General features: G+C 42.3%; 10 protein-coding genes across 10 annotated transcripts; 5 read left to right on the top strand and 5 right to left on the bottom strand.

Annotated features, from left to right (window-relative positions):
* Window positions 1-95: 95 nt before the first annotated feature.
* Window positions 96-527, top strand: TRUGW13939_09728 (uncharacterized protein; the record flags this gene model as incomplete). The annotated part of the gene is made up of 1 exon (XM_035492848.1): window positions 96-527. The coding sequence occupies one exon, from the start codon at window positions 96-98 to the stop codon at window positions 525-527; it is 432 nt and encodes a 143-aa protein (XP_035348741.1).
* Window positions 528-2,941: 2,414 nt separating this feature from the next.
* Window positions 2,942-4,501, top strand: TRUGW13939_09729 (uncharacterized protein; the record flags this gene model as incomplete). The annotated part of the gene is made up of 3 exons (XM_035492849.1): window positions 2,942-2,992; window positions 3,043-3,792; window positions 3,842-4,501. 3 exons carry the CDS (start codon window positions 2,942-2,944, stop codon window positions 4,499-4,501), a joined length of 1,461 nt encoding a protein of 486 aa, XP_035348742.1.
* Window positions 4,502-6,486: 1,985 nt separating this feature from the next.
* TRUGW13939_09730 (uncharacterized protein) lies at window positions 6,487-7,428 on the top strand (the record flags this gene model as incomplete). The annotated part of the gene is made up of 1 exon (XM_035492850.1): window positions 6,487-7,428. The coding sequence occupies one exon, from the start codon at window positions 6,487-6,489 to the stop codon at window positions 7,426-7,428; it is 942 nt and encodes a 313-aa protein (XP_035348743.1).
* Window positions 7,429-7,497: 69 nt separating this feature from the next.
* On the top strand, window positions 7,498-8,292 carry TRUGW13939_09731 (uncharacterized protein; the record flags this gene model as incomplete). The annotated part of the gene is made up of 1 exon (XM_035492851.1): window positions 7,498-8,292. One exon carries the CDS (start codon window positions 7,498-7,500, stop codon window positions 8,290-8,292), a length of 795 nt encoding a protein of 264 aa, XP_035348744.1.
* An 855-nt stretch (window positions 8,293-9,147) lies between these two features.
* On the top strand, window positions 9,148-9,753 carry TRUGW13939_09732 (uncharacterized protein; the record flags this gene model as incomplete). The annotated part of the gene is made up of 1 exon (XM_035492852.1): window positions 9,148-9,753. The coding sequence occupies one exon, from the start codon at window positions 9,148-9,150 to the stop codon at window positions 9,751-9,753; it is 606 nt and encodes a 201-aa protein (XP_035348745.1).
* A 952-nt stretch (window positions 9,754-10,705) lies between these two features.
* TRUGW13939_09733 (uncharacterized protein) lies at window positions 10,706-12,236 on the bottom strand (the record flags this gene model as incomplete). Its single annotated transcript, XM_035492853.1, has 5 exons — window positions 10,706-10,803; window positions 10,951-11,017; window positions 11,070-11,131; window positions 11,179-11,983; window positions 12,033-12,236. 5 exons carry the CDS (start codon window positions 12,234-12,236, stop codon window positions 10,706-10,708), a joined length of 1,236 nt encoding a protein of 411 aa, XP_035348746.1.
* A 641-nt stretch (window positions 12,237-12,877) lies between these two features.
* TRUGW13939_09734 (uncharacterized protein) lies at window positions 12,878-15,528 on the bottom strand (the record flags this gene model as incomplete). Its single annotated transcript, XM_035492854.1, has 3 exons — window positions 12,878-14,490; window positions 14,611-15,349; window positions 15,403-15,528. 3 exons carry the CDS (start codon window positions 15,526-15,528, stop codon window positions 12,878-12,880), a joined length of 2,478 nt encoding a protein of 825 aa, XP_035348747.1.
* A 2,713-nt stretch (window positions 15,529-18,241) lies between these two features.
* On the bottom strand, window positions 18,242-18,883 carry TRUGW13939_09735 (uncharacterized protein; the record flags this gene model as incomplete). Its single annotated transcript, XM_035492855.1, has 1 exon — window positions 18,242-18,883. The coding sequence occupies one exon, from the start codon at window positions 18,881-18,883 to the stop codon at window positions 18,242-18,244; it is 642 nt and encodes a 213-aa protein (XP_035348748.1).
* Window positions 18,884-20,759: 1,876 nt separating this feature from the next.
* Window positions 20,760-21,134, bottom strand: TRUGW13939_09736 (uncharacterized protein; the record flags this gene model as incomplete). The annotated part of the gene is made up of 2 exons (XM_035492856.1): window positions 20,760-20,819; window positions 20,874-21,134. 2 exons carry the CDS (start codon window positions 21,132-21,134, stop codon window positions 20,760-20,762), a joined length of 321 nt encoding a protein of 106 aa, XP_035348749.1.
* A 595-nt stretch (window positions 21,135-21,729) lies between these two features.
* Window positions 21,730-22,065, bottom strand: TRUGW13939_09737 (uncharacterized protein; the record flags this gene model as incomplete). Its single annotated transcript, XM_035492857.1, has 2 exons — window positions 21,730-21,776; window positions 21,882-22,065. The coding sequence occupies 2 exons, from the start codon at window positions 22,063-22,065 to the stop codon at window positions 21,730-21,732; spliced, it is 231 nt and encodes a 76-aa protein (XP_035348750.1).
* Window positions 22,066-22,672: the final 607 nt, after the last annotated feature.

Here is a 22,672-nt window from a genome sequence, read left to right on the forward strand (position 1 = left end):
ATATCATTCGGATTCTCTCTCCCAACTCGTATATTACTATATATCCTGAAGCTTTCAAAGGATACTATGCCGACTATGTAGATACGGTTTGGGACATGTATACTAGTGAGGGTCTTGTCATAAATACGCAGACATTTGCTAGTAATGTGACCTACACCACATTCAACAATAACCTTACATGTATAGGAGATAACCGCGGTTATGTCAAACCCACCGCGGCAGATATATTCAGCTGTAGTAGTGGGCCATTCGACATCGATGTAACGGACAATGATATTCATCAGCTAGTCGTACCGCGTCTCTGCGCTGCCTTTGTGAGAAGTTCACTACTACTAGATAATATCCAACCCAGTTCAGATTTAATGGCCTACTACAGTGCGACCCCGACTAATTATTACAGCAAATTTGTTCACGATTACGAACCTGATGGGAAAGGGTATGCGTTCTCATATGATGATGTTTGTCAATCCCAATCTGGGCTTGTTACATCTAAAACTCCAACCTCATTGACTGTAACTATTGGTTGAACTTTGGTCGATGTTTGATCTCCGAAAAGGTACTGTATTGTATTGGAATTGAAATTAGAAATTACAAGACTGTAACCAAATCCTTGTTTTCAACCACGTAAATTGAATTCCATTTCCGACATGAAAGCTTAAAGTCTACTTCGTGACGGCGAAGTAAAACAAGCATTTTTTACGCATGTCATTTCACAGTTTCTTGAGACTTCTTCGCTTTACGTACGACAAACTCTTGCAGGAAATAGGACAGCCTATTTGGAACTACACCTTCCTTGAAGGTGGCAATATGTTTACAAAAATGAAAGCTACAGCTAGCCCCTATTAGTGTCCGTTTGTCTACATGCAGGGAGATTTGAAACCAGATTTCCTTATTTGTAACCTCTGATTTACGGTAATTCCGCCCCATCATAGAGAAATTTCTACCTCCCAGTAGTTAATTAGTATATTCTTGCGGCACCGATACAGAGACATTCGAAACCTCCTTCAGTGTTTTACACATTCCTCTTTTTTTTTTGGCCCACTATCTAGGCAACAGTTGTTTCACACCAACCTGTATACAGCTAGGCTGTACCTTATCAGTCGTTGTAATACAGCTTACATAATACTATTTAGATGTCTCCCTCCAATAGATACGGTACAAGCCTGGGGAAAACCAATCATTTCTACAGGGCCTCCACAAACTGTGCGTAATTACATGACAGATAAAATACGACCTAGCGGTATACGAGTTGGCGTGAAACTGCTGTTGCCTAGATAGTGGGCCAAAAAAAAAGAAGAATGTGTAAAACACTGAAGGAGGTTTCGAATGTCTCTGTATGTGCCATATTAAAACTATTTTCTTACTAACCAAGCATCCGTGTCACCGCAGCGGGACACAATGGAGAGTGTGAGTGGGGTCCGGCAAGTTTCGAATCTGCCTTTAATGGACTGATGGAAGCAATTTGACATTACAGTATACATACATGATGCAAATCCATTCCAGGGTTTATGTTTCATGATCAGGTGTGAGGTAGACGCGAAAGCTTGCGTAACATAGGCTCGCTTCAAGATTTTCAAGTTCGAATAAGAGAATAATGATAATTTTGCCACTGCCGATGATCCTGACAAAAAATGTTTTAACTCAGTAATTTTGTGCGTATAAATCCGTTTGTGTACAGCACAGCATGGAGTTTACAATTTTAAACAACGTCCCCCACCATCCCACATCTTTTTTATAACAGCAGCGTACCGATTCTTATCTACAGTCACATGAGCACAGTGTGAACTTCCACGAAACACAATCTCGTCTACAAGCCATCCTTTCCTTCGAGCCTCTTCCGCATGCGAATGAACATCCTTCCAATTTGTCACCTGATCTGTCGCCGAATAGATATAGCAAATATTCGTCGTGTTCACAAATTCGGGGTCTAAGACTGTACGCCGCATTACCGTTTGAGAATTCTCCTCTCGTCCCATGATATATGATGCCCAGACTGGAAGCAGTATAGTATGTGCTAGTAACGCGACCCCACATCTTTGTACCTTTGAGCGAGGCTGTGAAGCAACTATAGCATTGTGAGTTCGGCAATACATCCCACCGTCAGGACTACTGTCCATGATGATTCCGAGCAGATGGAGCGGACGAGCGGCTTTTTCACGGAGCAAAAATAGGAGTTGAGTCATTGTCAAGGCACCGCCATTCGAAAATGAATGAAGCAATATTTTGACCTCATTGTTCTGGGGCTCTTCCTCCCACGGGTGTATTTGATTTGCTGCATGGTTAAGAACAGACCGCACAGCCGGCTTGAGACTGGCCCGTTGTCAAGCATAAGAAGAGATTAGGTCGGTAGCAGCGGTTTCTATGAGGAGTATTTGGGCGCCAGGTGCTATTACCTTGTACAGGTCTATGTATTTGGTAATATGTCGGCGATCCGCATCAGTCCAACTGCATATGAGTATCAACTGACCAGGTATGGTGGGAAAAGGACCAGTCGTGTAAGCTGAAACTCGGGTTTGAGACCCACAAGATCTTTGAGGGTTTGACATATGTACCTGCAGCGGAAATAACTGGTTTAGTCCGGAGCATGGAGAGCCTTGCTCTTGAATTTATATTTATCACGCCCCAGGCGTTCATCCAACATACCCCGTATCTCTTAACATGCCAAGGATTACAGGTGATTTTTCTTGTGAGTCAGCATGATTATGGCTAATCGTCGTCACGTAATGAACAGGCCTAATCAGTCAGTATAAATACCACCCATGCAGCACTGCTGTGAAATGATTAGTTTATGCATAGTTTCTTAGCCATGGCTAGATACCAGAAGAAGTCCAAGCAGACTGTTCCTCTGTCATACGCCGGCTCTGAGGGGGCCAAGGAAATTCCAAAACGACACTGGGTACCAGGGGTCAGCGAATGGTTGATTCTCGGATGCTTAACGGAAATGAGCTTAGTCATTGCACTTGATGCAACAGTAATTGTTCCGGTTCTACCGGTAGGTGATCCAACATTATCTTATTATTATACTTGCTCTAACTCTGTTAGACTATTGCCTCTTCCCTTCATGGCAGCACCACCGCTACATTCTGGGTGGGATCAGCATATCTACTTACTAGTGCCATTTTCCAGCCCTTTATTATTGCTTTGTCCGACGAGTTTGGTCGGCGTCTGCTACTTTTCCTGTGTAGCCTCTCGTTCAGTTTGGGTACCTTGATATGCTGTCTTTCTCGAAGTTTTTCACAGCTTTTACCCGGTCGAGCGATTCAAGGTGTTGGGGGAGGCGGGATCATGGCTTTGAATAACGTCATCATCTCTGATATTATCCCCCTGCGTCAACGACCTTTATATTTGGCTGCTCCGCAGCTCGCATGGGCGATCGGAACCATCACCGGTCCTCTGCTCGGCGGCCTATTTGCTGAGCATACTAAGTGGCGCTGGATCTTTTACTTGAATTTTCCATTTTGCCTTGTGGGCGTGATCATGATTCCATTCGCGGTGCGGTTGAACGCGCAACGTCCAAGTCTGAAAGACCGAATGAGAAGGATGGACTGGATTGGCATGAGTCTGTTTACTGTGAGCATCACTTCTATTCTGGTTCCACTCACGTGGGGGGGAGTTGAGTTTGCTTGGTACAGTTGGCAAACCCTAGTGCCTCTTATCTTGGGAGTAATTATCTTACCTTTTACCATTTTCTATGAACACTATATCCCTTTGCGGCCATTCCTCCAGCTGTCGCTATTTGACAGTAGATCTGCGAATGCCGCATACTTTGGCTCTCTAATCCAGGGTCTTCTGGTATGTGCTCATGAAAATCCTCAATCTCCAATAAAACTAAATAAGATAGTTGTTTTGCACTCTCTATTATGTCCCCGTATATTTCGAGGCAGTCAAAAACTTCGGTCCCGTCAAGACAGGACTCAGCTTGATGCCAGCAACAGCAACCTTGGTCCCAATGAGCATTATCACAGGAGCAGCGATGCGCCGACTTGGTAGATTTCGTTGGGCAATATGGTCTGGGTGGCTGATCACCATACCAGCGACTGGACTATTGATCCTTCTCAATGCCGACACCACCACTCATTCTTGGGTGCTAATCCTGATTGTAGTGGGTGTCGGTTACGGCCTTCTTCTCATGTCTCTCAACTACTGCACTCAGGTCATCGGAAATAGCCAGAATTCTGCCAACGCTGCGGTCATGTATACTTTCTTAAGGTCATGCGGTATTTGCCTTGGTGTTGCCCTTGGTGGTGCCGTTTTTCAGAATCAACTTGTGGTTCACCTGAGAAGGATGCATCTCCCAACCGAGATTGCATCCGACGCCATGTCGTTGATAAGTACCCTGACCGGGAGTCGCGAGACGGTCGCCCCCGCTATTTTAAAATCATTTCATAATGTGTGCGAATTCATGCTTGCCTTTGCAACCTTGGGGGGGGTCTTGTCTATTTTTATCGAGTCTGCTTCGCCAGACGCAGATTTGAACTCGGAGCATGTGGTTACAAGTTGATTTTCTATACAATAGCGGAGAACGTTGGACAGCAACAGTAAGACGTCTGTATTAAGGCTTCATGCGAATTATACGCAGTGGAATACCTTTGTTGGTTGGGTGTAACACGTTTGGCGGTAGAAATAGCAGCGATTTTTGCTGCTCAATTTGAAACCTCTAAATGACTTGGAATCTTCAATGTTAATCGGCGAAATGTTCTTCATGTTGGAGATTATCAATTTTCATGACCATGCAGCACATGGAGATGCTTTACAAGATTAACATGAATACTACTGTACTGAGAAAAGTTCAGTGGCTTCTCTTCTGAACAAGAATTTGATAATCTATGTGTCTACCAGATTAACTTGGGAATTCTGCAGCAGATGCTATTTTGTCCTCGGGATTCACTGTTCAACTCAAAAAAGACTGCTTCATCTGGCCAGTTTGAATGACATCTTGCAGACAGGATCTTCTAACTATTTATTTTTGGTACCTGCCACCAATTTTAGTAATCCGTGTACACAACCCTCGTACACCAGGCGTATGTATAGGTATACACTAATCTCGATATAGGGCATTTATTAATAGGTAGCGTGCCGTTTTCTATAAATAGAGTTCCAAATTTGGTTCAAAAAGAGTATTTCAACCGTTCCGCGTCCCTTTCACTTGAGCTTCAAACATCCTTCCACTTCAGACCCCACAATCCTTGTCTTCCATATAAGCACAATGGCAGAACAAATACAAAAGATTCGCCAGTACATTAGAAATCATGAAATACTTTCCCACTTGGAAGAATTGAATAAATTTTGCAACTTCATTGAGCAAAGCAAAACATCCGATTTAAATACAGGTGCTACTCGTGATATAGAGGACACCATGCGACAAGTATGGACAATGGGGGGGAAGCGCTCTCGAGACGAGTCTTCGGACTCGGAGGATAATGAAAGAAAGCCAGTTTCAAAGCGCCTTCGTGGCCAATCTCCTGACTCGGAGGACGATAAAACAAAGCCAGGTTCAAAGAAGAGAAAGACTGGGAAGCGCCCTCGTGACGAATCTTCTGACTTGGACGATGAAACAAAGCCAAATCTAAAGAAGAGAATAGTTTCATCCGAGGGCACTTCAAGAATTACTTTATTTGGGCCCAGGGCTTAGATTGCCATTTTGTGGTTGACTTTCAGGCTCCCGGTTTGGGAATACTACGCTCTTTACCTGTTTTCTTTGTTCGTTTGTCAGTGCATAGTAGCTTAAATTCTAGAAATCCAATCAAATCTTCGGAAGAAAAACCTCCGAGAAATTACGGAAGTCTTTTTAATAATAAGGCGTAAAAAAGGTGGTGATAAAAGTACTCGAAACTTATCATTTCTATAGCATTGTCACGATTAATGTAGAGGACTCTCAGCATAATATGAGGAACTTTAGACGAGAATGAGAGATATTGCGGAGATCAAAAGAGACGAGGAACTATATTCGCATGCTACTTCATACTGGAGGTTCTCAACATCGTCTATTCTACAGTAACTCGATACTTGACTTTGTCTATAGGCTAGACATTGTATAAAGACTCCCATCGTAGTTGAATAAATAGTTCCCTGAGGAGCTAAACTCTAGATAGTAAAAGAAATGCTTTATATGTACGTCTATACAGTCATTCTTGAAATCGATTTGACCAGTAAACATTAGTATCTCCGTACTTAATACTTAGTTGAATGAAAATGATTTGTCGCTCTACCTCTATCCATACAGTAGTATATGTTCAAAGTAAATAAATCCACACTAAGGCCTTTATGTGGTTTCATCTTTGGAGCATTCGAAATCAACGATATTAAACCCTGAATTAGAAACATCCGACTCAAAAATAGAAAAGGGTATTGCTTAATTTAGACTCTGGAGAGTGTTTAAAAATAGATTGGTTTAAATATAGATTAGTTTCAAAATAGACTACGACACAGCTATAAATCGACCGCATTTCCCGCCGACAAAGTATAACATCAGCCTCAAGTTACACAATGTCCCTCACTCCAAGAACATCGGTTGAGCGTTACATACCACCAGATGACCTCTACAAAGAAGCTACGTCTTTTGTGGCTGCTTTAAAGAGCAATCCATCTGATAAAGACGCAGTCAAGAATTTAAATGAAGCCAATGACGCTATCAAAAAATATAATACTGAGAACCGGTTTACAGAAAATGACGGACTTATCCCAATCCCGGAAATTCAAAGTAATATACAAGAGTACGAGGATCTCAAACGTCTGGTAGAGGATCCGGAAAATATCGAAGCGCTATCAAAGCTTCAAGAACTTTGTGACAAATGGAATATTGTTGTTAAAAAAAATGCCTTCCCCGGAGATTGGAGTCTCACATTGCCAGAAGTGCCAACCAAGGAAATCCCACCCCCAAAGACAGTGGCCGATCTGTATGCACAGGCCGATCAATGGATTTTCCAGCTAGGAAATAGTCCTCAGGAGCCTAATGCTGTTGGGGAGCTTGAGAAAATCAATGAGCAAATCACAGAAGACTCTAAGAAAATCGATATTAACGGATATCAAGCTTCTGCAAAAGATCTTGCTGAGAGTTTACAAGCTCACACTCAGGCCCCAACTCAAGGAAATTATGATACCTTTCAGCTCTGCCGTAATAAGCTAGTCCAGTTTATCCAGGAACATAATTACCCCAATAGTTGGCTCCCTCAAAATATAGATCCCCCAAAGCGAACTCGTTATGAACTACTCCTGGAAGCTAAACCTTACATTGACAAGTTATTTGGCAAAGCAGATGATAGTGATTCTTTCCAAAAAATACTCGAAATTAACCAGAAGATAGCAGATCCTAACGGAGAAATCCCTATAAGTCAATTGCGGGAAGCCTATGGCAATGGCCAAAAATACATGAAACAGTTAATACAGGACCCATATAACGAGGATTTTTACAACACTTATGAAATCTGAAGACATGACACTGATAAACTGATTCGAAGCAGTCGTTTACCAGAAACCTGGGCAATTCCACAACCGAACATGGAAAAACTTAGAAAGAACAAACCAAACCTCAATTTCGATACAAAATGGAAACCAGGGCTGACTGAACAAGGAGAGGACATAGTAGGAATGGCTCCAACACGCCAGACTACTGCATTGAATGAGGTGGTGCCTATCAGATGCAAATTTGCTGTATACAAGCCAACAGAAAAGAATAAAATTGCCTATGTCGACTCTTCCGAGCTCGGCGAACGCGCGTGTAAAGGTTATCTAAAAGACATCCCTGATTCAGGGCGCTTGGATCTCGGGACTGGAAAACAGGGATTCACAAGGGCGGACAGGGCCAAAGTTGGGAAGGTTGTCGGATTTGACTGTGACCCGGAAACAGCTCCTAATAGGTACCCTACTGGTGTCGTCTTGGTCACGTGGGAAGCCGGCGAATTTAGGGTTATGAATCGAAGCGATTTCCGCAAGATAATGACGATGAAATGCGCAGATAAAATGATAGAAGATTTTCATATAAAGAACGACCTACCATTTAAGTTTTCCAAGAGAGTAAGCCAAGGACCAATCTCCCGAAGCAGCTCCCGAAGCAACACACCAGATCTTGCATTCGAGAGTCACCTTGAGACTCGTCTTACACAATTGGACAATAAGTTGGCAAGCTATGTGGAAAAGAGTGACCAGAAATTAAATGATTTTAGAAAAGAAATCGATCTCAAATTCGAGGCAATGATGACGGCTATTACGCAGCAGTCCGATAAAAAGTTCCAAACAATTATGGACGACTTCAATGGAAAATTCGTAGAGATCCGGGAAGGGGTTAAGCTGTGATGAATTTTCCAAAGTATAAGTCGTAACAAAACCTTGGAAGTTACAATTTGTGCGTCGGGATATATTCAATGTTTTCTTTGATTTCACCGAACTTGTATGAGCTTGAATTTCCATGTCATCGATATGTATAAAGGTTGACAATAGTTTGTAGTCCTTCATAGTTGTTAATTAAGTATATAAATTGGATTTACATAACGCATCATCTATGCAAATATAATACTGTATCAAATTCCCAGCGATTGGCTGACAAATAGTGACTTATAGCGGAATTGGGTAAAGCAGAGGAAATTGGTAAAGCTGAGTCAGAATATGTGACGGAGACTACAGTAGTCGCTCTAGATAGTAATAAACACACCTCGCATATTGAAAATTCCGTTGGATTTTATTAAGGGCCGATGCGCCGGTCCGGTAGAGTACTTATCAAGAAGACAATGAACTAAAGGGGCATATGAAGAGAGGTGCATACATACTACGATAGTTTCATACACATTTCTCAGATGGCACACTTGAATATAGGACCTCGTGGGCTAGGGTAGTGTAGAGCTGAAAACTTGAAGGCTTATTTCCCTAAATAGAACCAGGGCCGGTCCTAGGCATAATACTGTAAGTCCATAATTAGAAAGACCGCTCTCAGACCGAATTCATGGAAGATCTACATATGTATAAATATCAATACCAAAATTTAGGTGTAATTATATACAGCCAGATTGATATAAGATAATTATAAATAGCTGTAATATATAAACCATATCACCGTAGAAGGTAAAATCTCATTTCCAGTCGATATTGACATAGGCTTAGATTTTACTTCTGATTTCCTGCCCATTTTTCCGTATTTCTCAGTACGTTATCACCATGTCTTTTGATATGAATTACACAATCAAGCCCCCTCCGCTGCCAATCCGTAGGTATGTTCCACATAATTTGCCCGCAGAGTTTCAATCTGCACTTGAAGAAGGCCGAGAAGATGTTGTCCAGGAATATCTTGATGAAGTTGATCATAGCTCTATTAATGAATTATGGGATTGGAAGTATAGCAGAGAACTATTATTATCAATTGCTGCTATACACGGCCATACAAAGATAATGGAGATTCTGCTGGAATGTGGCGCAAAAGTCGATGCGGTGGATGGCAAGTTCCAGACAGCATTATTTTTGGCAGTGCAACATTGTCAACTTGATGCTGTGAAATTACTTCTTGACCACGGTGCATATATCAATACAGGTTCTTGTGAAGGTAGAAATACGCCGCTTGATTGGTTAGTCGAAGATGAAAAGATCCGCAGGGAAAATCGCTTTGAGTGGTTTCTCGAAAACGACCCTGGAAAAGACCAGATAAAGGAAATGTATGACTATCTGGTCTCTAAAGGTGCAAAGCGACAGATTGATTTCGATTTAGGGGAGTGTTTTGTTCATACGTACACTACACTGACCATTTGGCATGCGAATACCGAGACATAAGACCACTTGCATGTGTCCAGACATTTCTACGAACTCTGCCGATATCCACGAATCCATGTTTCTCACAGTGTGCTATTGTTACAGTACTAGGAAGATACTAAGCAGAATACACACATATTAAGCAGACAGAGATAGCGGACTATTATGCCCTAAATTTCAAGGAGCTCAAAGTCCTTTCACTGTAATTAACGGTTCATGATTTTATGGGCTGTGAGTATCGAATGCATGATCTGTCAGCACGGTGATCAGTCATGTTAAGGCTTGTAGTTACCACCAGCGTTTTATCTGCTTTAGTCTCGAATGCATTCAAAGACCTAATTTTACAAAAACTTCACTGCCAAAGCCTGGAGAATAGTGGAAGAGCTAAGTGATCTATATTGCTTTTTATTCTGCTTATATCTTCTAATGGGTCTATCATTACGATATGACAAGGTACGTTATGCACGATGTCTTCATCACAGACAGGTGGCTGAGCGATGTATCATTGAGACAGGATTAAGGATCTGGACTGAGAAGCATGTATAGCATACCTAGACTGGAACGAACAACCGCATGGGGACTCAGATTGAGAGATACCTATGTAACATAGTTCAGACGCGTTGTGATTGGCTGGAGCAACGTACTTAGTTAACGTGGTTGTGCGAAGTATTGCTTAGTAACATGACGTCCTGACCACCAACGAGGCTTGTTTCATTCATATAACAGGTAATAGATAACTTCTGCTGACTTGTTTGTGTTATCGTTCAGGTATTATACAGTATAGCAGTTTACTTTTCTTCTGAGACAAAAACAGCAACTTAAAGAGGTTGTCATACAAACGCTTTGCCAATGCACTAATATACTGCGATTATATAGATACATACATGCATACCCTACAACCTGGTTTGTAAATTGACAGAAACTCACTTTCTATCATCATTCGGCGATATTTTCCAGACAAAAGCCACTTGAATCATTCATCAAATCCTAGATCATACACAGACCAGGACTCTCCATTGTCTTTGCTCAAATGATCGTATATCCGATGTGTCGATCCCTTTGTTGCGGACGCTATCAAACTTAGTATTGTTTAGTAGTTAGTTGAAGAATTCTTACTGAAAATAGCTGTTTTCCCTTTTCTAAGAATCTTTTCGCGCGAAAGGATGGTATCTACATCCATGGAATGGTAGTTTACTTCAATGCGATTCCCTCGCATACCTTTGTTCCCCACTTGCGTATCTTCAGAAACATAATCACCCAGCACATAGATGTGAACATATATTAACTAGTAGAGTTTAGCTTGATCATGTGGAAAATAAGGACACATATCAAGTCACCTTTTTACTGCTGTCGATGCTCAGTATTTCAGTCATCCATGAATTAACCCAGAAAGCATGATCTGCTCGCTTTGATTAGCTTATTAGTGATTTATATTGGCCAACTCACATTCTGATTGCAATTCCCAGAAGAGAGCAACCCGCTTAGAGCCGTCTTTTTCTTTAACTTCTGCAAGGTGCTTCATATATAGTAGTTGCGCTGCAATACCAATCCCGGACGTGAAGAATAGAACTGTTTCAAACGTATCCAGATTAACTTCGTGCCCGAAAGGACCCTCAATAACTGCTGGTATTTGACACGTTTTATCTAAAGTGGCACACCAACAAGGGTCAGGCATTTGTTTCTCCTTCAGTGCCTTTCGCGTATTCATCAACAGATTCTGCTGAGAGACTCGAGTCAATTCTTTTGTGAATCCATTTTTGGTCGCTGATAGGAGAACAATTGTGTCCGGCTTGTGGACCTTCGGTTTTTCGTCGTTGTGATCTCCAAGCGACTCGTACCACCATGCAATATAGAAAGGGTGTGACTGTATAAGAGCGGTTTTGCTAGCTCGAGGAATGGTGAGATAAACATATTGCCCAGGCCTGAAGTTCCATGGAGCCGAAAGCTTCACGCAGATATGAGTTGTATCGGGAAATGCGACCAATGTAGCTTTATTTCCAACCCCACGATGCGGCAAACTTCGGTATAGAAGACAGCCTAGTCGTAGAATCTGGTCGACGAGCCAAATTGAAGTCACAATAAGTAGATAGACTCTAGGCTTTTGAAATGGTGAACTCCCGATGACATGATGCCACAGAGTGCCTACCAGGAGAACCGACCCTGTAACGTGAATGATGGAAAATGATTCATATGACTTTTTCCGGAACAGAGGAAATAAGGACATTAGGATCAAAGCTAATGAAGAACCCGTCTGGTTATACTCCTCAGCATCTACGTTGTTCTAGAATATGACAACTTACCAATATATCCGCTGCGGAGACCGTTTCCCGAAGCTGGTCAATATTCTGAAATACAGACAAAATGACATGTGCGGTACCCTCTACCGCAGCAATAAAGCCAATCCATTGATGTATCCTTCTCAGCTGGCAAGGATCAATGTTAAGAAGCCAGCATATCCAATTGACACGTCCACCCAGGGATAGAGGAATCAGATTAATGAGCATGATTCTGCCTGTCTGTCTGGTAAAATCTGACAAATTTTCACCTTTAAAGACAATGAAAAATAAATTTATCCCAAAAAAAAAGAGAATTGCCGTTACTGTAAAGATATTGATACTCACGGAAAATTTCCAGAGCCATGGAATCCGATAATACACGAAATATCGGTAAACGCTAGGAGAGGAACGATGGGCAGTGACGTATACCAGCCTCCATATTACATGCCTTATCAATAGGTAAGAGGGTATCGCGGCGACACCGATCGCGTACCAGAAAGTAAAATCCATTTTGCACCCTAGATGAATGCGTATCGGATATTTCCTTTTTAATATACTGTATTATTTTTAGAAATTATTTCGTGCAATCTATTATTAGATCATGACTTGGCAGCCTGGCTATGGAGCCATTGACCTTTCCTGATTGGCTGTAATTTAACAAATACGAGCTGGCACGCTAACTGGTCAAAAGGGAACAAAGTTTTGTCAACAGACCAACTAACTAACTGATAACTATACGTGTCAAACCATGACAGCTTATGAATTCGCCCCTCGCAATAACCTACTTTTCACGTGATCTTTTTGGGTCATTCTCTCCTCTATATCTGCTGTGGGCTTCATAATGCCGATCAACGTAGGCAGAAGTCTCCTTACTTTTTCTTGAGGGTCTTGATCTTCCGAGGCTCGGATTCGGATTGGTCTGAAACTTCTTGTGTAGTCGTGGGGTCAGGTTGGGTTGAAACATTTTTACGAACCACCACCGCGCCTGTGATGAAAGCTCCTTCTGGTGTAAGGCCTTGGTCATTAGCATCAAACAAGAAATATTCCTTTCTTATGTACTTTAAAAGCTCTCGAACCGTTTCATCCTTAGTCTGCTTCTTGTCGAAAACTGTGGATTTGCCGTCTACAATAGTATAGTGTATGACACGGCGTTCAGTTGTTACGACGGAGTCTATAACAGATCTTGCAAGCTTCAGGTCAGTCTCTGCATTTGACTTGTTGACCATCTGGCGTTCCGTTGTCACTAGGGACTCTATAATAGGTTTTGCAAGCTTCAGGTCAGCCTCCGCATTTGACTTATTGATCGTCGCAACACGACCCCCCTCGCTAAAGGTTTGAACGCCTGCATCGTGGGAATGGACTCGATCTAGCAGACGATACATATGTTTCATCTCGAAACATCCGTTGCGAACACTGGCCATGTTAATAGGTCTGCATCCTTGCTCTTTAGTCATTTCCGTAATGGTTGTCTGTACAAGGTTTAAATCAAATAATAGCTGCTGTTGCTCGTTCTCCTTTCCGGTAAGTGTGTTTATTCGACTCTGACAATGTCGAATAGTATTCTTCAAGTCCTTGAGGCCACTGGCCAGCGATTCCTTCTCCTTGAGAAGTTCCTGAGCCTTGGAGAGAACGATCTCGTTTAGTTTCGCACTTTTGGACTCCAATGTGGCGTTCTGCTGCCGAAACGCCTCTTTTTCACGGTTAACTATCGCAAGTGTGTTTTGAAGGTCGGCAAGCTGAGAATTTCTGGTCTCCAAGGATTGAGCTTGTTCCCCGACTCTATGGCGCAATTCGGAATTTTCTGCTTCATACCTGTTGATACTGTTGGTCAGGTTCCTCACTGTGTCGTGGAGCTCTGCAGTATCATTGTTCCCTCTTAATTCCTGGTCTGCATCCAGTATATCAGAAACACCTCCATCATCTAGCTCCCTTGCAGTTTCCATCTCCCTTACTCGCTGACGTTGTTGAGCTAACTGTTCCTCCACTAGGGCTTTCTGCTCGGTATGGGTTTGATTGATTTTCCTCAAGTTTTCAATCTCAACTTTTAGTGCCGACACTTCACCTTCCGCTCGCGTCAGCCGTTGGGTTGTTTTTGTAATGTGGTCATTTTTTTGGTTCGATCTCTCTTCCTCTTGGTTTTTTACCTTTTCTAGTTCTATTGCCTGCGAAGCGACTTTTGCTTGGGCTGATTGTAATGCCACCGTTTGCATTGCAACCTTAGCATTAGCTTCCTGTTGAATACGCTCCTTCTCAGCCAGCTGCGCTGCCATATTTCGTTCCTTTTCACCCGCAAGCTCTAATTTCTGACGTAGCCCCTGGAGCTCTCCCAGAGTGTTTATATCATCTTTTCTCGGCGTATGACTGCCTTCTTGCACTTGAGTGACCACAGGCTCTGTGCACACTTTAATGTGGCGAGGTACGTACGAAGAACCGAGGCCATTGACTTCGGGAAGCTGCATCTTGCCGAAAGCAAAGAAGGCGTCTAAAACTGAATGTCTAACAAAAAAAGACCCAATCCCCGTTTTGATTTGATAACTTATATTCTGTAGGTGCGGAATGAACAAGAAATTACTGTCATGTTCATGCGCAAGCTGAAACGTACGTCCGCACCGACGTTTAAGACTTTCTCCATCACCACGAACCAGAAGCCTAGGGCCAGTAGGCGGAGAGGTGAATTCAATCTCCGGAGATACCTCGGCTAATTTGCGAATTTTAGGTGACGTGAATCCTAGATCTAGTGCTAGTCGTGCAAATTGCGACCAAGTTGAGGGACTAGGCTTTCGTGGAATGGGTAACGCTGCTTTGTTGTCTTTCCTTGGGCATTTAGGCACTAGATCAGGAAAGCTCCGAGCAGCGAAAAGCCACAACTGGAAAACGCCCATTCTTTTTTGGTCTGTATGGCTACCTGGATAAAGTTGGAAGGTACGTTCGCTCATTTGAATAACTACCTGGTTCCCGGCCATTGGATCTCCAACGAATATCTTCCCCAGAGCTTGGTCGACGGATGGTTTGGCGTTCCCAAGAAGCCCTTTCATGGCACTTGAGAGTGGTTCCAAATAGTACATATCTTGGAGCATGGTGTACATGGAAGGAATTATCGTTTTGACTTTCATAAGCTGCTCCCATATTTCGTCACGCGTATTCTGGTCCTGAATGGCTGGTAATAGTCTTCGGGATCGAAACTCTATATCCAAATAGTCGAAATCTGCATGGCACATGGATGGAATTCGACCTCTTATATTCCTGACGGACTCGTAGTCTACCATCGGCATGAGCTCCTGTCTATTATTCAGGATAAAGGTGTAAATTTCGTAAATATGATTGATGTAATTGAATATTTCCTAGACACATCAGTTAATGAACATGATCTGTAAGCACACGCAACGGGTAGTACCTCTTTCGCATGTAGCGCCATGAGCTCTGGCAATTTGAATACTTGCATTCCTTCCCAGACCCCAGGAATTGGAAGGAGTTTGTCAAAGGTGGCAACATATGATCCATCCTCAAAGAACTGAGTCATGCATCTATCTCCATTGCTGCTTAATTTGCTTCTCCAAAAAGCCTCTTCGGTTTCCTCTTTCTTTATCTGGCTATACCTTATCTTTCGATAAATTTCTCCATCGCAGAATTTTGCAACATGGAAGTCATCATGAGTTAGGGCGTGACGGAGTGTTTCACTGGAATCTTATATCGATCAGATACACAAGAACGTCGTCACAGTTTGATATTTACCTTCAGAATATATGTCAACAACCCACCATTGTTCTGAGGGCGGAAAAAACCGCAATGCAGCTTCTGAGCGACTCCTCCCTCTTAAGCATCGTACTTTCGCTCCTGGTGGAAATATAATCAATGGCGGATGGCTCCTGGACTGGCTTAAAGACCGAGGATCAACATGGTTAAAATGCACTACTTCTCGAAGCAAATCTCTATGAATAATTGCTGGTATATAGTTTGTAGGGTGTAACCGATGGCACCCCCTCTGAAAAGTCTCAACGATTTTTTCTACGTTATTGGCAATATCTTCCCTTCGCGGCGGAAAGTCAAATACAAGCGAGTCTAATTTGATTCGTACCGTACCGAGAAATTTGTCTGCCGCTTCTTTGATAAGATTGGCATCCTGGTTGTCAACTTCACTCTGGTACATAAGGGATCATGAATTCATTTCCAAGTCTTTTGTTCTTTCTGGAGGCTTTCTGGGATCACTGCCTTGGTGAAGTCAGTTTCATGATAGATTTTTTGACAGATATTTTACTTTAGCCTTGCAAGTTTTTTTAATTATAGCATAATTTCTGTGCACAAGATTTCTAGGTCCAAGATTTCTGGGCCTATATTTTCCCAGAAATTTCTAATTATAGCATAAATTTCTGTGCCCAGGATTTCTAGGTCTAAGATTTCTGGGTCCAAGATTTCTAGTCCTATATTTTATCAACAATTTCTAATTATAGCGTCAGTTTCAGTGCCCAGGATGTCTGAATCCACGATTTCTGGGCCTATATTTTCCCAGAAATTTCTAATTATAGCATAAATTTCTGTGCCCAGGATTTCTAGGTCTAAGATTTCTGGGTCCAAGATTTCTAGTCCTATATTCTATCAACAATTTCTAATTATAGCGTCAGTTTCAGTGCCCAGGATTTCTAGGTCCAAGATTTCTAGTCCTATATTCTATCAACAATTTCTAATTATAGCGTCAGTTTCTAGGCCCATAATACGAACCGGTCTATTTATAATATTGCGCAAAATATTGGGATGAAAGCTTCGTCATGACTTAAAGTGAATCAGTGAGAATAAGAGAATCCGACGCTGGCAGGCAAATTTTCTACGTCAACCAAGCATAATGTCCATCGACCGGCGAACAAAATTCATGGGTTCAAATGGATTTCTCTCTCCGGCAAATGGTACAGGAATCTTAGCCGCAGAGGTAACATCGGAAAAGATTCAGTATCCAACAGCGCTAAATGACGATGGTCCGTTAATCCCCATAAAGAGAGGAGAACCCTGGAACGAATATACAAATGATTACGAATTTAAGCTGGAACAAATGGTAATAGCTGTTCATGACAGCCACGAGTATAGCATATATAATATTCGAAAATTTGACATATCGGACAACGATAAAACTCTTCAAATACTCACACAACTCAAACACAAGCATATCTTGAGCATCATGCAAATCTTTCTGAGCGAACACACCATATTCGTTGTCTCTGAGCCGATGTATATATCACTAGAAAATATCATACGCGCTCCCGTATATCCAACCGAGCAGCAACTACAAGAAATAGCTTTTCAGGTATGACCCCAGATCTCATCTTGATTGATAGCTTAGTCTGCTGTGATTAGCTCTTGCAAGCCATTTCGTATATTTCGTCAGAAAAGTTTATTCATGGTGCTTTGAGTTGCACAAATGTTCTTATCTCACAAGAGGGGAATGTGAAACTAGGTTCGTAGACACTTCTTTGCGTGGGCTTCTAACTTACATCATCTTATAGCGAGAATAGAAAGCTGTTCACCTTTCGACTCCCATGTATCAAATGATCATAACACAGATAGTGTCGCATTAGGGAGAATTCTCGTTACATTGATGGAAAAATATTGTGCTCCTGAAGGTAGACCTCTGCTGGTGGACTCAAAGAAATGGTCTGAAACTGTAATTGATTTTATTAAATGCACATGTTCGGAGCAACCGCAAGAATTAATGACCGTAAGTTTTGCCTCTAGAGGGCGCTTCTCTGCTAAATGACAATAGCATACATTCTTACCGGAGAGATCACATCCCACGTTACTGAAGCCACTAGTGGGATTAGCAGGGGTATCAACACGATTCGCATACAACTATCGGTCCTGAAATGAACATGGGAATGTGAATGCAATATGAAGGAATCCTACTACGTTATAAGGGGGCTGGGTATATTTACATGTGCGTGGACCCCATGGAAAGCTCCCACAAAACTGTATCAATCGTGAGCAGAGATCCTATAAACACATTGATTCACTATCTTGTTGCCTTGGACTAGTAAAGGTAGATGTAAATTAGTATGGCACATACATATCACTTGTAAGATTAAAGAATGCGTTGGATATCGAGTCCATTTCTACTCGGCAAACTATTTATGTATATTCTTTAACTTTTCCGTAGAATTTTAAATGGAGAGATCGATCCTGTCATTCGAAATCTGGCTTTAGCTATTGCATACATAACAGAAAAGAACTAACTAAGCGACAATCAAAATTTATCCCGTAGTCTTAGAATCTCGTAGCGCACTCCGTCGATCGTTGGAAATATTCAAAAGCAGCATTTTCAGTTCTTTCATCTCATAATTCAGGTCCCGCATCATATCCAGCAAGAGTTCCAAGGGCTGTCTTGGTATAGGCCTACTTTGTTTGTCGGAAATTTGACTATTCCCGCGAGAAATAGTCGTCCCAAATGTTTCCCCGATTTCTTCTCTTGAATGGCTAGCAATAAATGACTGACATTCGTCGATGAATTGTTGCACAGCATTTTTTCCTTTCTTCCATGCAGGGACATATACCATTTCAGGTAGACCGAAAAATTCAAAATCGAACATATCTTTGATAGGTCGCTTTAAGCGGTGATCAAAACGCAGTAAAACGAAAATGAATTCGGCTCGTCGCCAAGGCACGAGGTCCTGAGATCCAATCACCGTAAAAACCCCGTGGTAACGCGCCGCCCCAAGCTTCTTGAGGGATTGCTCGAATACTTCCACCTTCGTCAAACCGTTGTGTGAATTATTCTGCCAACGATGCAATCGATAAGTCACAAATGCGTGAACCCCTTTCACAACGCCATTTTGAATGTCGATCGAGGTGGACAACTGATTATCCGACAGGAACGAGAGACCAGGGATGTTCATTATTAATGACGCTATTTATGACAAGATACCTGCGATCTGGTTGCTTCGTGTCTCGATAGTTGATAAGACATATTAGAACTACTTCGTCAGTTCAAAGACTACAGTAGCAGTCTTTTAAAGCTATCGTCAAGTGTAAAATTATCTCCATGAAATATAATTGATTACACAAAACCCCAGATGCCAAAAATGTGTCAACGGTGTACGCCTATGATGCTTACATGTAATACTTGAGTTCTGTGGCTTATAGTATTTGGACGTAATCACAAGCAGTGGAATAGTTACGGGAACTGCGGGTTTTGTCGTAACTCATGGCAGGAACCTGCCGACGTAAACTATGAAATTCCACTTGTCAATATTTCCAGCCCCAAGGGTAGGTAATCAATTTTTAGCCTTATTAACCCTCTTCCTTAATTTGGTATATATATAGTGGAAACATGGTTATTAATTTTCTTTAAGTCGTATCTGCTTCTCAATTAAACATGACTGTCGTCCAAGACTTACCTACTGAGATCCTAGAGATGATACTTGAAAAGCTACTACCTTCCATTTTAAGCCGTCTTTGTTGTGTCAGTCGGCATTTCCGAAGTGTCAGCACTTCGCTTCTCTATAAATCCTTTACAAATTATTCAAAAACACCAGATCACTTTCGACATTTTTTTGAAACAATTAAAAACAATCCGTCTTTCGGAGACTATGTTAAATCAATACTGTACGGATAGAAAACACCAGGGGCGGGAAATGGATGGACGTTCTACGAGACCTGCTCTTGCCACTACTTTCTAAAACACCCAGTATACGCCATCTCACAATCCCTGATTACGAAAACTATTTAGGAATATTGAGGGATCCTCTTGAGCAAGGGAGATTATCTTTGCCTCATCTGCAAACCTTTCACCTTTCGGCAAATGAGTTTACTCGCTATCCGACTCAAATATCGGAATTCATTAAGCCCCTTCCTAAATTATCACAGGTCTCCATAACGAACTGCTGGTACCGTCAAATGACCTTGAGACAACTTCCTGCTAGTCTTCCCCTTCAGCGTATCACCCTCAGTAGATGTTTCTTGGATAATGAGAGTATTCGCGCATTGATCTTAAGCTGCAAACGCCTTAAAACATTCAAATACCTTCGTCCTGAGGCATCCTGGCTAGTTGATAAAAGCCACTTCGATGCCCAACAGATATACCCAGCTCTTCACTTGCACAAAGATAGCTTGGAAGAAGTTTGTTTCGAGTTACCAGACTACCTACATCAAGAATTCGACAAGACACCCAAATTCGACTCTTTTCAAGATTTTTCAGCTCTAGCAAAATTAGGTACTGACAAGGATACTCTTCCAACAAATCCCTTATTACCTCCTTCATTAAGCACGTTAATAATCAGATGTTGCCATAAAGGAGAAACAGAAAATCTGTTTGAGAATATTATTGCAAACAGCACGTTGAAGTCACTCAATTGTATTCAAGTAGATGATGGGTTTGCTGCGATTGCCACGGTCCAAGGACGTATCTTCGCACAGGAGGGGAGGAACTGACAGAGATCAGTAATCAGTTTGATTCTATAGATACCTATAGCTCTACACCAGAAATCCACTTGCTTGCCCTCTACCTCACATCTTTATTTACAATATATGTATGGGGATAAAATAAAATTCTATATTTTTCGGCTCTCCACAAGTTAACGAAAAATGGAGTGCAGAATTACAGACCCTTGAGGGCCATTCAGACTGGGTTCGGTCAATGGCCTTCTCACCCGATGACCGGGTGCTAGCGTCTGGTTCTAATGATGGGACCGTCCGACTCTAGGACCCAATCTCCGCCTGCAAGATAGTCGGCATGACCATTGTACGCGACGGCTCGATTACGGTCACCAAATTTCATGACATCTCCGATAATGGTACAGTACCCGATGCCACATAAATCAAAATGGTCAAAATCTAGTCTCGCAATCAGCGTCAGAATTGATGGCCACTAGGGTAAAAGATACTTACATAACGCTTCTTCAAGACGTCACCGTCAAGAAGACTATTCAGGATGGGTTGCATGGCGATCGGGATATCTGATACTGTCAGAGGTCCAATAGTCTTGACCTGCCAGACCAGATGCACTCGTCTCGCGCGAGAAACTGAAGTATTGTAGCTATAGACTAGCTTCTTGAAATACGGGACCATCGCGGCGATCCCAAAGCCATGGGCCACAAGCACAACGTTCTCATCACGATCAACATTTTCGCTCATATGCTTTGATAACATCTTTCCACCGCTTCGCAAGCGGTTTCATCGTGCGACCTCAGTCTTGGGCATAGTTTTAACAAGGTTGACTCCAGAGGCCTTCCCACCCACACTGACGGCTTCACATACCAAAAGCTAGTCCATTCAAACCCCCAAGAACGGTATAAACAACGTCATAGGCTTTCCGTGATACACAAATAGGAAATTCCTGGCCGGTTTTTATCCCATAAGCAAGAACTCTTGATAATACTCTTTGACGGCATTTGAGGGTATGTAAGAAACACATGCAATTTAATGGGCTAGTGCGCGAGGTTAGTCTGAAGTTGTCCAATAAGTACTGCAAATGGGAGCTGATTTCAATGCTCAGGGGGTGTAATGCTCTCTACGCTGCTGCTGCTAGAGGAAACCTAAGAGTCTTCGGTTTTTATCATCGCGCCCGTGCCGCTTGGAAATACTACATGGATAGTCTCGCTCAACATATATTGGAATCATCAAATTATTTTGCTATCATGCCAAGATTACCATTGTGACTCCGTACTCCGAATCTGTTTACGTACATATCGGACCCGTTCAAGCGCTCATGAAACCCCTAGTGAAAGTAGCGAGTCGATTCTACTTATCGGGTATTTCGGTGTGCCGGATAGTTCATTATGTCATGTATGGCTGTTAACAATACCTGTTAGCTTCGACTTAAGCTACGTGTCTCTTAGGGCTAATCACGCCGCAGTGATAGCAAAATATACAATGTGATTGTCTTTGTAAACTTACTGTCGAGCGTAGCACGAAAAACTGATTTCTTCATAGGAATGTCTCGTAGAGTCTCGGCATCACTAGTGAAAGACGCCGATGAACTGTCAACTTGTTTTGGTGAGGGTTTGGCCACCGTTGTTGGCTTTTTCGGTTTGTGATAGACTTCGGGCACTGAGCGGAAGTTGGGGAATCCATTAGGCATTTTGATATGACGCAGTGTTTGTGAGATGTGATTGGGATGATTTCAATCATAGAATTTATATATAATTTGCTCGCAAGGACTTGAAACGTCTGCTCTTCAGATGAGTCTTGACTTGATTCGAGATTGGTAAAGGTCAGCCAAGTGGTCTTCTATGTGCATTTATGTTCGAGCAGTCACACACATTGACTGACAATATTTCAGTGATCGGCAGGATCATGGCGTATACATGTGAGTGCCCGTGACGCTCTTCCGCTCTTCCGCTCTTCCAATTAAATCACTTATGCCCGGATTCTATCACGCTTAAAAATATGCATATGACAGACCACTACACGATCTCCGTCTCGCCAAAATTGGCCTTTTTCGGACGACCACTATCTTCACAGGCTGTATAATACCAGATCAGGAGAAACATCGTCACCCTTGTACCAGGCGGTACGGTAATAGTAAGGCGCTTCACATTGTACATTGCATAATTATATCAAGACACAAGGAATTGCGTCGATAAACCTAGCAAAGTCGCCATTTACTGATGCTGCCTGGGCCCTCAAAACACGCCAGCAAAAGAACGCAAGACGCTATGGACGCCTCTAAATGAGCAAAGTTCTCC

The sequence above is a fragment of the Talaromyces rugulosus genome, chromosome V (assembly GCF_013368755.1).
Source record: "Talaromyces rugulosus chromosome V, complete sequence".
Classification (NCBI taxonomy): Eukaryota; Fungi; Ascomycota; class Eurotiomycetes; order Eurotiales; family Trichocomaceae; genus Talaromyces; species Talaromyces rugulosus.